At 42.4% G+C, this 16,415-nt stretch overlaps 1 protein-coding gene across 1 annotated transcript in view; it reads right to left on the reverse strand.

Annotated features, from left to right (window-relative positions):
* Nucleotides 1-16,415, reverse strand: part of LOC139728088 (E3 ubiquitin-protein ligase HERC2-like) — a 99,405-nt gene that overhangs the window by 41,266 nt on the left and 41,724 nt on the right. Inside the window, exons 18-32 of the mRNA XM_071639054.1 lie at nucleotides 14,917-15,110; nucleotides 14,057-14,212; nucleotides 11,369-11,563; nucleotides 10,638-10,823; nucleotides 10,013-10,104; nucleotides 8,594-9,286; nucleotides 7,982-8,183; nucleotides 6,932-7,152; nucleotides 6,315-6,488; nucleotides 5,618-5,754; nucleotides 4,659-5,029; nucleotides 3,857-4,032; nucleotides 2,592-2,784; nucleotides 1,646-1,840; nucleotides 282-466 (exon numbers count right to left, since the gene is read on the reverse strand). Of these exons, the coding sequence (XP_071495155.1) occupies nucleotides 282-466; nucleotides 1,646-1,840; nucleotides 2,592-2,784; nucleotides 3,857-4,032; nucleotides 4,659-5,029; nucleotides 5,618-5,754; nucleotides 6,315-6,488; nucleotides 6,932-7,152; nucleotides 7,982-8,183; nucleotides 8,594-9,286; nucleotides 10,013-10,104; nucleotides 10,638-10,823; nucleotides 11,369-11,563; nucleotides 14,057-14,212; nucleotides 14,917-15,110 (3,370 nt within the window). The remainder of the gene's footprint in view (nucleotides 1-281; nucleotides 467-1,645; nucleotides 1,841-2,591; nucleotides 2,785-3,856; nucleotides 4,033-4,658; nucleotides 5,030-5,617; nucleotides 5,755-6,314; nucleotides 6,489-6,931; nucleotides 7,153-7,981; nucleotides 8,184-8,593; nucleotides 9,287-10,012; nucleotides 10,105-10,637; nucleotides 10,824-11,368; nucleotides 11,564-14,056; nucleotides 14,213-14,916; nucleotides 15,111-16,415) is intronic.

Raw genomic sequence — 16,415 nt, forward strand, 5'->3', positions numbered from 1 at the left:
AAGCTCGTCATCAGATAGGGCAAAATGAAACCTTTCCAGTGAGCAACACTTGTTTACATAATGCGGAATATTCAAAGTTATGACTGAAAATATATTTTCTTATCATTTTCTCTGTTTTTCAGCAGCATAAATCGCAAATATCTCAAATTAACACGAACGGGGTTAACTCATTTTGCAATCAAACTCTTCAGTTGTATACAGGGTATTTGACCACTTCCAGAGACATCTGTCGCTTAAAATTAGAATGCAAGTTTCTGAGAGAGAGAGAGAGAGGAGAGTACCTGGGTGGTGACGTTGAGGGGCTGGACCTGGTCGGCCTTGATGAGGCTGAGGAGTAGGTCCACCCAGGTCGGGGTGCTGAGGGCCAGGGAGAGGCCAGAGCAAGAAGCGATGCTGCGGATGAAGCCTAGACTGGACCACTCCTGGTACTGCTGGTGGGCCAGGATGCTGGCCAGGGGCTGCTCACCTGGTGGAGGAAGAAAGGAAGAAGACAGGGTTGCCACAGAAATTTGAAAACAGAATTCCATGACTTTTCCATGACTTTTCCTTGACTAAATTGCTGCTTTCCATGACTTCCTTTCTGGCACGGTTTCCAAAATCAGACACGTTATGATGGCCTCCACCTCCCCTCACAGCCATCCGTTCCACCCACTATCTTACTCATGACATGTACAGTTGTACATCTATCATCAGTATATGTCCCGGGAGTTATGTAGAATTTGGGATGTCACAAAACTGGGGAAAATGGAAATCATGAACACCAATTATAATAGCAGAGTATGATCACAGAGTATGAGAGTTGCGAGACACGACAAACTGGAAAGCTGCCATAGCCAAGAGGTAAATGCAATTCCATGACTTTTCCATGACTTTTCACAAATTTTCCAAATTCCCTGACTTTTCCGTGACTTTCCATGACCGCAATTTTTTCCAGGATTTTCCAGGATTTTCCATGACTGTGGGAACCCTGGAAGAGGAGGAGGTTGTAGGGAGGCAGTGAGCAAAGGAAGGAGGAAAGGACGTCGAACCAAGTTTGGGATGCCACTCAAAGAATTATTGACGGGCATCACTTTTAGGCCACAATCATTAACAATCAATAACACACATCTCCTGGTAATGTTATCTCAGCAATTTTGCAATACGCAAAATTTTCATTTTTTTGTGGCGTCACAAACTTGCAAAACAGCCCTACATCATATCCTCCTTAAACACAGATCTTAACTGAATTGGAGTGGATAAATTTGATGAAAATTTGATGAAAATTACATTACAATAACCACATCACCTGCTTTATCTTTTATGATGATGGTGATTTTCGAAACATACCTAGAGAGACATGCAAAGTTTGAATCTTTCATATCTTATGTGATGGATTCAAATACCAGCTCACAGAATCACCCACTTTACAGGGCTGCCAAACTCTGCACATCAAGACACACTGATGCAATGAAAATCATGGCTTTTGGTTAGAAGAAACAAAATTGATAATTGCAAATATCATGCATGCTAAATCAAATATCTTCATATTTTGGATGTAAAAACAAAACAAAAACAAACTATTGTAAAAAAAAAATGTATGTATAAAGATCCTATTGGTCACTTCTGCATATACATGTACATTGTATGTCCCTCACACAGCACTCACCGTTGGTGGGAGTGGCGGCAGTCGTGCCGACACTGACCAGTGAGTGCAGCTGACCGCAGAGCATCCTGGTGGCATCCCGCTGGACGTTGTCCGCGTGGACGCCGCAGCTGAGGGACAGGAGGCGCAGCAGGCAGATGCAGCAGTGTCGGATCAGGTCCGTGGGGAGCGTGCACTCAACCAGACGCTTGCTCTCAGCTGCAGGCGGTAAGGACATTGACCAAGAGAAAAGACAGAATATTGGTATGAACAAGCAGATAGAATAAGATGCCTCATTTTTTTTTTTTTTTTGGCGCAATCCGATTTCTCAAAATTCATAGTTCAAATTTATTGGCAGAATTTTTGGTTGCAAATGTAGAAAAATGGACAATCCAGTGAACCCTTTCTCCTTTTCACACATACAAATGTACATAAAAAAAAAATAGCAATCATCCTGGTCTCTAATAGCACTGGGAAATTTGTCTTTGACAAAAGGTTGATTTCAATGCTTATCTTAACAGATGTCCCTTCTACAGTAGCATTCTTTGCAAATTCAGGGACTACTCAGTACGTCATATATAAAGTGAATTGAATATACAAGAAAAGTGTACCATCATGAACCACTTTGACACAAATACTTACTTTAAAAAAAAGTGGGAGAAAGAACAAATATTGATATCTAAAGCTACCACCAATGAGTCAATTATTCCCCCCCCCCCGCTAACTTCAGTCTCATATCCCTCACCAGGGTAACCCCCCCCCCCCCAAAAAAAAAGGGAAGAAAAACTATGGATACTTATAGCTACCATTAATTACAGTTAGTTTTTCTGTCAGTAACTTCAGTCTCCCATCACTCACCAGGGTCAAGGAAAAAAAAAAAAAAAAGAGAAGGAAAAACTATGGATACTTCAAGCTACCATCTATTTAGAGTTACTTTTTCTCTCGGTAACTTCAGTCTCCCATCACTCACCAGGGTCTATGATGCAGTCCTTCTCATCCTCAGTAAGCTCCACCATTGGTGGTGGTCCCGCCAGCTTCAGGTCATACTTGCCCTCCTTGCCCATGCGGTAGGAGTTTGTGCTGCCCGTGTCCCACTGGACTCGGATCCATCCGTCCTCTCCCAGCTCTCCGATCACCCTGCCCTCGCTGGGTGGAGGACCGTCCTGTGGATTGAAATATGAACAGGTGAATATGAGTAATATATTCGGGTATTTTCATCTGGTTGTTTACTGCTACATGACTTGGTATTAGCAACATTTCCTCCACTGAAAATTAACTCCATACTGAGTACTTCTTGCATCCAGTGAGTTTCATGTGATGCAAAACAACTGCCATACAATAAACTATGCCTTAACAACATAAACTGTTCTTTAATCTGTCATTATCAACACTACATACTATTACTATTTCTTTTCACTGCTTCTCTAATATACTGTATCACCCGTATCCAGGCAATTACCCCCAGAAGGTAATTACCCCCAGCTAAATACTGGTTAGTGGTAAGGTTAGAGTAAAGATAAGGGTTATGGGTTAGGTTTAGGGTTAGGAGTTTGGGTTAGGGTTAGGATAAGGTTCAGGATTAGGATTAGGAATAGGGCCAGGGGAAGGGTCCGGGGTAATTGCCCAGGGGGGTAATTGCCCTAGACCCTGTATCACCACCATTATTCTCAAGGATACTACAATCATCTGTATTACGATCTTTATAATTTCTTCCAAAACAGTAATCGCCAATTCTCACCACAGGCATTAAAATCATATTCATTTACATCATCACTACAGATGTCATCACCTGTCTCATAGACACCACCATAGTTACAATCATATCATCTTCTGGACACAATAACTAACTATATCGTGATCTCACCATTATCTCTTTCACTAACACTACCATAATCATCAATGTCTGTCTTACAATCATCATCACCATTATCACCATCATCCTCCTCATCCTCCTCATCCTCCTCCTCCTCATCATCATCATCATCATCATCATCATCATCATCATCATCATCATCATCTCTACAATCAACACCATCTCCATCATCATCATCACCATCGCCATCACCATCATCATCATCATTTTCACTACTATCATCAACAACTTCATCATCAGCAGTTCTCGCTCCATCACCACCACCATCATCATTATCATCATCATCATCATCCCCAGCATCACCAGAACTCTCATTCTCACTATCAACAACATACTATGCAAATGATCATCTTCCTCCATACCTGGTCTCCCCACTTCCAGTCCTGTCCTCTCACCACCCTCGTTCCGATCTTCATGAGGGCAGCTAGCTCTGGTCCGCTGGTGGGAACAGGAGCGGGTTGGGGCCTACTCCTTGTCTCCTCAAACACAGTGCTGGGTATAGGGCTCTCCTCTCGATCCAAGTGATCTTCTTTGGGACCTTTCAGAACAAAAATGAGAAGGAATATCTGAACAATTTGCAATTGTTTGTAATTCCCTGGCAGTATCAATTACATAATTTGTAATGCGTGACATGGTTACAAATATGATTTAAATGTTAACATAGTCAAGTCAACTATCTTCAAACAATGCTTGAAAATATTAAGTAGATTTATGCCACATGATCACAAGATCTAACAATGAAAGCAATTGGCTACCATTGCATCATATAATGGGCTGTTACATAAGCTATACGCATGTGCCAGCAAGCAAGATGTATACAATATTTAGTTTCTGCGTACACTGTACCTTACGATTCAACACAGCTGAGGAAATAGAAATGTTCATGCCTATTTTTCATTCAAATGAAATGAACACTTAATTCAATCACATTGATTCCATCCTTGACGGATAAGTCTGCTTTAGATAAGAATTTGACATTGCCGATATTCTGTAAAATGCTTCCAATTTTGTTTTTTTTATATTTCATTTCTTACTTGCAAATGAAAACACTGTACAATATATGAGGCAAAAATGAAAAAAATATGCGAGAAAAAACCCATCTGTAAACACAATGTAAAAATGATTTCAATATGTCAAAGAACAGATGAAGTGTCTGTCTCTCACCTGCTAGTCTCAGAAGAGTCTGGAGCAAGGCTAGCACCCCCGAGTTGAGCAGCAGGCTGATGCCACTGGCAGGCTGCTCGGCCGTTAGCAGCCCAAGCATGGCCAGGATGAACCTGGCCTGGGGGAGTGTGCCCAGGGTCGGCCGCTCGTCCTCGCTGCCTGAGGGCGTGCCTACCACCGCGGCCGCTGCGGAGGCGGTGGCGATGGCCGTGTCCGATCTCTGGCCATCGTTGAGGGCCTCCTCTGTCTGCAGGATGTGGTTGCGCAGGGCGTCGATGGCCCAGCGGCTGAGCTTGGCGAAGGAGGTCTGCAGCACGATGCGGTCGTACGGTGGGATCAGGTTCACGTTGCTCAGGCAGTTCCATGAAGCACTGAGAGGAAATCATGAAGGAAATTATCTCAAAGTGATTATCTTGTTATCATGTTATATCAATTGTCTTGTTCTTTCAGGACTGTTGGCCAGAGAAGCACGTGGGTTGCCACGTGTTAAATTTGTGACTGGTAGAAAACATCTGGGGACAGGAAAAAGATAATTGCGCTTTATTCCTCAAGTAATGTCTTTAGAAAGCTCCCTCCACCTAAGAATGTCCTCTTGGTCAACTAACACTAGCAAACAGTCCCTTTAAGAACCAATTTTCCGAGCATACCATCTTTCATCCAAAAAGCAAGTTACAGGTTACATTACCACACTTTTTAGACTCTTACATTTTTACTGTACAAAGCAAGGGTAACCACGTCTCCTAAATGTATGTGAGCACAACGAGCATGATACAGCTCAACATAAGCAAACTTTACAACTCAGCACTTATTGTCTCAACTGACCACACTCTTAGGTGTAGTAGACAGATGGTCTCTAATCAGCGCTATTCAAAGATTCACCATAGTTCACCACGCGAGGGTGGGGGTGGGGTGGGGGAGGGGGAGGGGGAAAGGGAAGGACAGGGGGTACAGACTCATACCTGTTGTCTTTGTCTGGTTCTAGCAGTCCCTGCCAGCCACACAGCATGGCATAGCGCACCGACGGAATGAGATCTTGCTTCTTGAGCTGTGCTATCATGGCCTCTGAACCCTCTAGCCGGCACTCTGCTCTCTCCAACTGTTTACAGACACACGAAAACAAATAGATGGATAGAGAATGAACACATATGGGATATGCTTCCAATTCTGCTTCTACCATACTCTCCTAATATCTGAGATAATGTGTACACAAGCTCCTTAATTTTTTTTTCCAATCTGCACTATCTTTTTTTTTTAATGCTACCAACAAGCATCTCTTTCCAATCTGCACTATTTTTTTTTTTAATGCTACCAACAAGCAGCACAGTTTGAGACCTATCGCGCAAAGTGCTTCTCTGAGAAAGTTATGAAACTTACAAATGAATGAGAATCCTGACAAACTGTCATGAATTACAAGTAAGTCATAATACAGTTGAGACAGCTTCAATACAAGCAAAGAACACATGAAATGCATGGTCTTTCAGAAACTTCTCTTCTAAACTAACATAAACACATACAAACATTTTCCGCATTCATGTCCAAGATACAAATCCTTTCCCACCCTGCTCCAGCTCCTGTTCAAACACAAATATGGAAAAAGCAGCCTGCAAGAGGAAATGATAAATGCAATTCTATCTGTCAGCGGATATAAATGCATACCTGTAGATAGAGTGCCCTTCTCAGCTTTTCGATGTTGACATTCTCAGAGTGGATGGCAAAGTCAATGATTTCAGTCATGAGGGCGGTTTGGGAGGCGGAGCCTGTCATGCGTTGTCTCAGCCACTTGAATTTCCTCGCACTGGTGATGGCGTTGGCCACAGACTTCCATGAGTCCTGAAACAAAGAGCAACATTTTGTAGACTTGCAGTAAAAAAAAATAGAATGTGAGCACTTATCCAATGTAATTAGAAACTGCTATATTGCATTTAAATAAAAAAATACATTCCATTGCCTAGTACTGAATATTCAGTGGCATTTCAAAGTTATGCACTGGGGAAACTATAATATAGCATGGCTCAAAATCACAATTCCTCTACCCATGTACTTATATGGTATTCATGTATTTTCAAATGATGTTATGGTTTAATTTATGATGCACGAATCTGAATCTGCTACCAATAGTGGGTATCTTATTAATCTAACTCAACATTTCTGTAAGTACATGTGATTGCCAAACAACATATCTAATAGTAAAAAACAACAGCAAAGAAAAAAGATTTATCTTCACGAAGCTATCTGTCATGGGGGATGAATGACAACTTTTCCTAGTAACATACCCTGTCTCTGAGCTTCCTCTCCATCTTGCCCTGCTGGTTGGGCTTGCCTGGGAAGATCTTGACCATGCCCGCATTGGACGCACCCGGGGTGGTCGCCCCCGACGTGGGCGGGGTGGCCGAGGGGGTGGAACCGGCGGTCGTTGTCAGCGAGTCCGGGTCTTCTGACGATTCGTCTGGGAGGGACTTGGCTTCCTTGTCCCCTTTGTCTGCCCTCGCACCTCCTAGAAAGTTTGGAAAAGATCTGTTAGTCCAAGTGGGTTCACAAGAAGGAGCCTTATTCCATTTGAACCCACTTTAAATGCTGCACTAAAAAATATTTGAAGTATGTGTCAAACTGGTTCTGCCACTCAAATAGGAAGACAACTGATCCATGTCTTCTCACATAATGACCGGCCATTCTCTCAGACAAATGTGTCTGTAATTATAGCGGTAATCATTTTACGCCATCCCCCTTTTAAAAGCTGAGCAGTATATAATGAAACAGACATAGAGATGCACAATTTGAAATCGCGCAAAGATTGATGAAATACAATGTAAAAATCAAAATTACTCCACTGGACATGTCCGGACACTAATCGGAGATATAAATTTATAAAGAAATATACTTGAAGATTATACTCAATCAGTTTTATTCATAGGAATTGATCAGAAAAGGAATAGAATTGGCTTTCCAGACGGGTACAGTTTCAAACACTTTCACAACATATGGCTCTGATTAACACTTTTGCACATACTTCTGGACACGACTGACTTTCGTGTTATTATGTTTTATCAACAGGTGAAATTTTATTGCATTTAATGAATAAACATGCAAAATATCATCACTGATTTGTGGTCTAAAAGTTAGAACAATGGGGGCACAGTCTATAAAAAAAAAAACCCAAAGGCTACTAGATGTTCTCATGGCACGCCTCTATCAGCAAATTTGAATTATATCCTGAAGATGATTTGGAAAGTAGAGTGTGCACACAATGATAGCAATTTGGGGTCTCTGTTCAGATCCAGAGCATTATAAGGGTAGGGAATGTGAAGTGTAACCTCTGACCCTACCTGCAGACGCAGCTGCACGCTTGTCGCGGATCAGTTTCTGGACCACCTTCTTCCAGCGGGGCGGGGTGTTGAGGATCTTGAGGCGTGACAGGGAGGACACCTCGTTGGCGATGGCTGGACGCAGCTCATTGAAGAGGAACCTCAGTCTCTCAATGATAGGTGTGCAAAGCTCCTCGTAGACAACGGACCGGTCCTGGTGGATCTGTGGACAAAAATTGCACACAATGATAGTGCATGAATCACTCACATGCTTAAACAAGAACAAAATGGCAAAATCTTTCCCCCAAAATACATGCGAAACAACATGGGAAAATTAGATGGGCAACATTTTAACTGGGATGACACAAGTTTCACAAAGAGAACTGCTGTAATTCAAATGAATGAAAAAAAAAATCAAGAAAACAAGAGGTGCAAATATACAATTTCTTTGCCTGCATGAATATAAGGGTGTTACATCACTGTATTATTCTACTTCTGTTTCAATGAAACTGCTACATGAACAAAAGTGTGAATGCCAAGATAAGAGTTTTCAGAGCAATAAAAGCAGCAACAGATTACAGAATAACACACACTCTTACATGAACACACACACATTGTTTCTAAGATCCTAACCTTCACAAGGCTTCTCTTGGCCTGGAAGACAACCTTGCAGATGTCGGCGATGGAGCGCGGCACAAAGACATGGTGGTGCCGATGGATGACAACGGGGACGCCCTCGGTCTGGATGCTGTGCTCGACGACGGCCAGCGCGACGTGGCCAAGGTCGTGGTGCTTGAGGATGCACGCCATGAGGAGGCGGCAGACGATCTCCACCGAGTGCGCCACCGAGAACTCGATAGGCAGCACCAGGTGGTGGGAGCGGCAGTAGCGCTCGCACTGTGCCAGGAACGTCTTCACGTTGGTGTCCTGGAGGCGCCCCTCAGCCAGCGCCTGCAGGAAGGGCTTGGCGATGTCCGCCTGCGAGGCACAGCGGGAGAAGGACTTCATGTTGTCGTCAAACTTGTGCAGCGAGGGCACTGTTCCCTGGCTCGGCGACAGAAGCGATGCTGACTGGTCGGGCGAGCGTTCACGGTCACCATCTCCCCCGCGCTCAAAGTAGCTGGGACGCTGACCCAGCTGCATGCCGCTGCTGAAGAGGCGTGACCGGAGCCAACCCTGGTACTCTTGCTCTGGCGGTGTGACGGGCAGGCTGCGAGCCTGGTGGCAAGAGTGAAGGCCCAGCAGGAGGCCCAGGGCCCGCTCGGTGTCCATCAGGGGAGAAGAGATTACTGCATTGTCTGACGTCACTATCTCATCCTGCTCCGGCTGCCATGAACGACAATATAAGACCATCAAAACTTCCTTTAAGATGACTTACATGTAAACAATACTGACATACACCTGACAATAATATTTGCTCATAATCCATGTTCAGACTGGAGACTTCTACAGCAATGATTTAGTGACCTTTTCTGCTTGGTACAATTAAAATGATAACTGTTACATCTGTACCTTGTAAAAACTATAGGAAAACAATATTGTAGCAAAACCTTACATGGAAGTAGCATATTCCATGCAATATACCTACCATAATTACTAAATATCTTGGAAAGCTTTTTTAAAACCTTATCCCTCACAGATAAAATGTCTTTTCATACAACCACATACAAAGCCGTAAATTCATTTGGTCACCTGGCTAAGTAAGTTTGATATGCACAGACCACTGTGGCCACAATTCACATGGGTTAAACTCAAACCCATGGTTTATATTTAGTTTATGGAGTAAAACAGGCATACCTTGTAGACATGGGTGTCAGCATACTTTTAAGTATTGGATTTCTGTTGGCATATGTGTATCTAAGCAATCAATATTAGCATAATCCAGAGACAAAATCTAAATTTCTCTTGCAAATTCAGGTCAGTATGTCTATTTGCCACAGCCAGAGAGAAGGTAAACAAGTCAAGAGGAAGTGACAGGCACAGAGCATGAAAGAATGGACAAACAGGTAAAAAACCATCCTACCAAAAAAGACGAAACAAAACTGAGGTTACCTCAATGTAGACCCCAACGAGGAACTGCTCTCTCATCTGAATGATCTCCATGGAGTGGTGGGCAGCATGGAAGGCTTCCGTGGCATCGCGGGCTGTGAAAGGAATGCAGCAGTCACAGTCATTAGAACTATTTAGGATTAGCCCAAAACATAACCAGACTGGTTTGCATCAAAATCTTATTACCTGCAACTGGTTAAGTACTGGTATGTATCTGGAAAAAAAAACAAAAACACTTTGAACAACTTTCTGAGCCTAATATCAATACGATGTCACGGTGAGCCAGATTATCCCAAGATTTCCAGATGATTCAAAATAATAATCAACAAGCTTTTCATACAGCACAAACTGTTCCTACATTCACAGTGCAATTTGTCTCATTTCTACCACTGCTATAAAACACACATTCTCACAACTGAAACAGTCACTAGAATTCCATATGGACAACCTCTTGCTTCAAAATGTTGGAATTTTGCTAGCTGACAATTGCAAAACATCCCTTATTCTTTCAGCATAGTTAAGGTCTCTACTGGAGTACAAAGACTTTGATTTTAAGTATGTGTGATCTTCATTGCGTGTGTTTTCCTTGACCCTTATGACCTCTGACACACAATCATCTACTACTGACCAGCATACTGCTGCAGGGTATCCCTGCCACAGGGGGCATCGGCATGGAAGTCCTTGAGGTCGTAGACCTTGCCGTCCATCACCACCCACAGACCGCCGTCCTTGTTGTGGTTCTCCAGGTCGGCCTTGCGGATCATCGGGAGCTCGTCCGGAGAAGCCGGCTCAGACTGGAGACTGACGGGGGTTCCTGTGTGTGGGACCAAGAATATTTTGAAATAGGAGATAGTGAAGTGTCCAGTTTTTGTCTGGATCCTTGTGATGGGATTTTCTTGGCTGCAGGCATGCAATTATTGATCGTTGAACACAAAGGTTTTTTTTTTTTCACAAAAAACAGACTTGTAAATAAACATGCTTTCTGTCAATTCACTTCCTTACAACTTATGCAGTCATGAAAAACATTATTTGTCTTTCATACAATATGCATTTTAAGTAATACTGTTGACTTGGAATATGACAAGTGTGTAAGTTGCAAATTTCCAGGCCAAGGTCTGCTTGTTTCCCATTTTCTCGCAATGATTCTATTTTTCTTCTTTCCCCCTTTTTCCATTGTTCTAGCCATGGCTTTACATTAAAATATAGAATAATATTATACAACTGCTTGTTAAGCTCTTAATGTTCTTCAATATTTGTACCAAAGTCATAAAAGTAAACTCTAAATAAAATTCAATTGTAACTGACACGCCATAGCAACCAAGTTAGACTGACTACAAGTTAGCATTTGGTAGAACTCACGTGCAGCGCCAGGAAGTCCAGGCCATGCCAGGTCATCAGAGTCCTCTTTCTCCAGGGCAGGGGCCAGCCGGTTGAAGGAGTCCAGGGTGTCGAGGAGCCCCGCCAGGACCGTCACTGCTCCGCACTTCTGGATGATCAGTGGACACTTTGTCTGGAGCATGACCAGACAGGTGACAAGCTCTGGGAGGAGCACGCCTGGACATTGGTCAATGAAAGAACAAACTCGTCAATGGACATCATCGAGTACCAGATAATCAGGACTGGAGCAATAGCAGTACCAAAGGGTGATGTCATGGCCATTCATCACCATGGAAATGATTCTAAACAACCTCCCCCGGCCCAATGCTAACCATGCTCGCACCTGGCTCCATCCCAAGCTATAACAAAGGACTGACATCATCACTTTTATACTCTATACAGGGCACACAAATACCACGCCAAAGTCAACTGCATGATGGCATTTGGTTGATCTCACACATACATGTAAAGTAGGTTAACAACTGCATATATTACAAGGCAATGTCTAAGTTTTTTGTAAAGGTAAAGACATGTGCTACACGCATACTATCACAGTTTAAGATATGGCATAAACATTTCCCTTACTGCTGTGGCATATGTTTTTGCAGGTTAATCTCTGGAAGAACACATCTAAAAACATGACTTCCTCTTGCAACGGTCAATGCAATCTTCTGAGGAGGCTCACTTGTTTATCATTTTTCCCCTCAGCTACATGCACTCCAATGTACACCCAGCTCGCTAAAGTTGTCTCATCTCTTCTACAACAAGTGCAACAGGCCAATAATGTGCACCACTAACTCTGCACAAGCACTGGTCCCTGCTGTCCAAATAGGCTTATCTTGGTGAACTGAAATATTGCTCACCGGATGTACCCAGACAATTACTGTATAGGCTGTGATATATTTCGCAGGGTTTTTATTTTCACAAAGTTCGCGAGTTGGGTGCTCGTCATGAAATCAATAACACATGAAAACAGTTACTCTGATCCCAACATGAATAATAATAATAATAATAATTAGCATTTTTACCGCGCTTAATACATGGTTTCTAAGCGCCTTACACATATGTGACCGGCGACAACGGTTTCAGGCAAAAGTCGGGAATTTTGAAAATTCATTTTTTCACTGAATCACATTGCTCATTTCCTAAGCTTTGCATTGATATAAAACACTTGTATTCTTCGGCACCATAAGTGGGCATAGAAAGAGAAATAAAATGCACTTTTTAAGTTGTTAGCCCCACAAAATTGCGAGAAAACAGGCTTTGAAGATTCACCTCTTTCTCAAGGACAATGTCCGAGCGGCGATGCGAGGGGAGAATCACCCATCCGTACGATGGTGCCAATCGATGTTAAGCCCCGCCTTTAGCAACCACATCGCCTTCTGATTGGCTCCCTGAGAGAGTCAAATTTCCCGGGCACCTTCCTCGGAGCTCAGCGTATGGAGCCGAAAAACAATGTGTTTCGCTCGGGTTTGTTTACCAGTACATCTTTCAAGATGGCGAATACGATAATTGCACGTATGGTGTACATGTACATGTGTACGGTGCACGCATTACGCAATGGCATCCACACGCCATGACTGTGCAATGTGCATATGTAACAGGAGCGGTGGCGAATCCACACATTTACAAATCGCGTTTTCATTGTGGTTAATTTGTCTTTATCATTGGCGACCCTTTTGAAAGCAGAATTGCTAGTGCTGGCAAGGGTCATGCTTAAATAAAAAAAAAACACAACTCGTTAGTTTGGTGCGATTTTGACGTGTAGTATTTGAATATAATTGGTCACATGTGACTGCTCCTTTCCTCTTATCTGCCTTCCATTGAGTCAGTCTGCTGTCATAATCTTTACTACATGTACAAGTAGACACATTTGAGAATATTTAGTTTTCTTTTCACACGATTATGTCATGCTACACAATTTTTGTTTCACTTCCGTTGTCGAACATTGCGGTAGAATAGTTTGGACAGAAAGCCACACGAAGAGCACGCACTACAGAGCGAGCGAGCGAGCGTATAAACCACTATAGCAAGAACAATGGAGCATGTAATCGTGCACGCGTGGACAAAGCATTCCCCACACGCTGCAACTGGTGTCTCCGAAAGCCGAATTATGTAAATGTATGCGACGCACCAGCCAATCGCATGCGAGACCGTGCGCCGTAGCAACACTGGGGATATTGGCGCGGCATTCGAAAGAAGCTCAAAACTGACGAGTGCGATCCAACATAGGGTGCTTAAAATTCCATTTTCGATAGGAAAAACTTAGTCTTATGCTATGAAATTTAATGTAGATGTAGAAAACATACCAAAGATTCGATTTCTGCAAAAAAACTAAATCGACAAAAATAATGGTCAAAATCTTTGTACCCCTCCTAGGAGGGAATGTGCTCTTGCGACTTTTGCCTGAAACCGTTGTCGCGGGTCACATATCATAATCATATCGAAACACCAAAGTAACGTACATGTTAATATATTCCTATGTTCATTACTGCATCCCACGATCATGAATTCAAACACTCGCAAAGTTGTCGGGAAGTCCCCATTTGCAAAAAAAAAACCAACAACAACAAAACAGACTGGCTAAATATATGGTGCATACAGTAGTGCATAGACACGTGAAGGTGAAGAAGAATAGAAATGCGAAGAAAACAAGAGTGTATGATATACCTGATAGATCTGATTCTATGATGTCAGCGACAGAGGCGAACCGCTTGGGAGACCGGGCCGCCAGAGTGGTTGCTGTGGGCATGATGTCTCTGATGTGGGTCACCAGGAGTGTCACATACTTCTTGAGTAAGGATCCAGCTCCAAGGAGTTCAGCATCTGAGGGGAGATGAATCATTGCGAGTATGCTACAAAATATCTGGTTCTAATTGTCGAAGAGACATGCTAAGGTTTAACTGGCCATCACTACCCAACAGAACAATTTCATTACCTCACAGGTATAACTTCCTTTGTGGCACAGCGACATTCTAAATGTGTACTTCCAAAAGTATAAAATACTGATGTCAATGTAGCTGAGCATTACATATTTTTAATGATGCATTTCAATGCAAATGTGTGGTTCTGTTGTACATTGAATTTACAGCACTATAGGATTTCACTTGTCCTTCTATTTTTTTTTTCAAATGATGGCTAATATTAAATATAAGTGTTGCACATGACAACACATTTATACTTGGACAAAGGGTGGATTTCTCAGTTATTGAATTTTCAGTGAAATTTAAAAAAAAAAAGAAGAAGAATTTCACTTCGATTGCATTGATATTTGAGCCTTGAGATTCCAGGGCTGCTGAAATCCAGCCAGTGAAATCAAGGAGACCCAAAAGAGCAGTCAGGGGAGATACTTGCTGAATATGCATTTCAATGGGCAAAAACACTTGAAGATGCAGGGAGATTTTTATATTCTCTTATCTAGACACAGAGAACTACAGAAGTTTTCATTAAGCCTCCTGCAGAATCAGGGGGACTAAGCAGCTCTGAGATTAAAGAGAAAGACCTGATGTTGGACAAACAAGGATCCTCACCTATTCCCTGGGCACAAGCCTTCTGCTTCTCCTCCTCGTATGGGAAGAGGGTGTGGACCAGTAGTCGTTGGAACTTGAGCAGGAGCTCCAGGGAGGTGGACTTGACCCCAGACATCTTGTCCGGCTGCGGCTCCATCTTGTTGAACTCGGCCGAGAGCTCCTGCAGCTTGGAAAGCGTCAGGGAGGATGCATTCCTGGGAAAGAGAGAGGGAAAGAAAAGTTACAGGAAATAACATTTTTTATATCAGCAGTGAAGGTGGACAAGATCTGATGTAGGGATAACATCCATGATTTCTGGCTAGACCATCTTGAGGTTCTCGTGTTTAAAGTTCCCCTTTTACAAGGACCTGATATTCTTTCTTTTAAATGTAGCAATATCCATTTAGTGTTACATAGCAACTGGAACAGTCCTATCTGTTGTCCCCCCCCCAAAAAAAAAAAAATAAATAAATAAAAAAAAAATAAATAAAAAATTAAAAAATTAAAAAAATAAATAAAAACAAAAATGTTGCAAAGGAATATTTTGCACAGAGTCTCATAATTCTGCAATCAATCTTGGTTTACCCTTAAAGGGAAGCAGTCCTGAGATTTTCACTGTACTGATAATTAAGAAGAGTAAAAAATATAAACTTTCACCAATTTATACGCTTGGACATCAAAAATTGTCTCCGTACGCGATTTTTGAAAAATAATTCCTGCAAGCGATCGTGTAAGAGCCGGCAAAAAGATGCTACGTAGTGCATGCCCTACACACCAAGTTGACAGCCGTGCCTCTAAAAACCAATTTAAGTGTTCAGATGATTAGTAGCAATTTTATCATATAATGTGAAAGTTTGTGGTTTTATAGTTTCAAACAAAATATTTCAAGCTTAGATATATATAATTCACGAAAAATTAATATTGTTAACATAAATTTATATGTATTTTTAAACCAAATATACCATGAACTTGACATCAAATAGGCACGGTCCTTTTCTAGCTTCCGTCCGTGTTGCATACTTCTTAGCGTAGAAACCACTCTCGCGCGCAAATCCTTACCATATGTATACACAGTACACTCGACTCCGTCCAGTCGATTTTGGCATTCAAACCGAAGATAACCTGTGCATGAGAGAGTCGAATTCTTCAAAGAAAATATTGTTTGTATCTCAATATTTCTGTAAGTAGTCAGATTATCGCCTTTCCTCGAAAAAAAAATATGACGTGAGCCGGGAAGGGTAAACACAGGGGGTCGTAGGGATATGATTTCGCTCCACTTTGCCGTGCATGTCCAGTCGGCACTGGCAGCAGCTAGCTCAGTGGCACTGTACTGCAGTCCAACCCCGGCTGCAGGCCCACGGTAAATTAAACATAGCTAGCCACTTTCCTTACCTCTCTACGCTTTTTTCCCTCGGTTCTCTTCGAAGTCGATGCTCGAGGTGTTTCTGTTTTATAACTCATGTGAGCAAATGGTCGGGATTGCATCTGGTTTCAGGAGTTTTCTCGGTTTATAACCGAGG

Source organism: Diadema antillarum, unplaced genomic scaffold (assembly GCF_040938485.1).
Source record: "Diadema antillarum isolate AM-2024a unplaced genomic scaffold, OU_Dant_1.0 scf00000018, whole genome shotgun sequence".
In the NCBI taxonomy this organism is placed as follows: Eukaryota; Metazoa; Echinodermata; class Echinoidea; order Diadematoida; family Diadematidae; genus Diadema; species Diadema antillarum.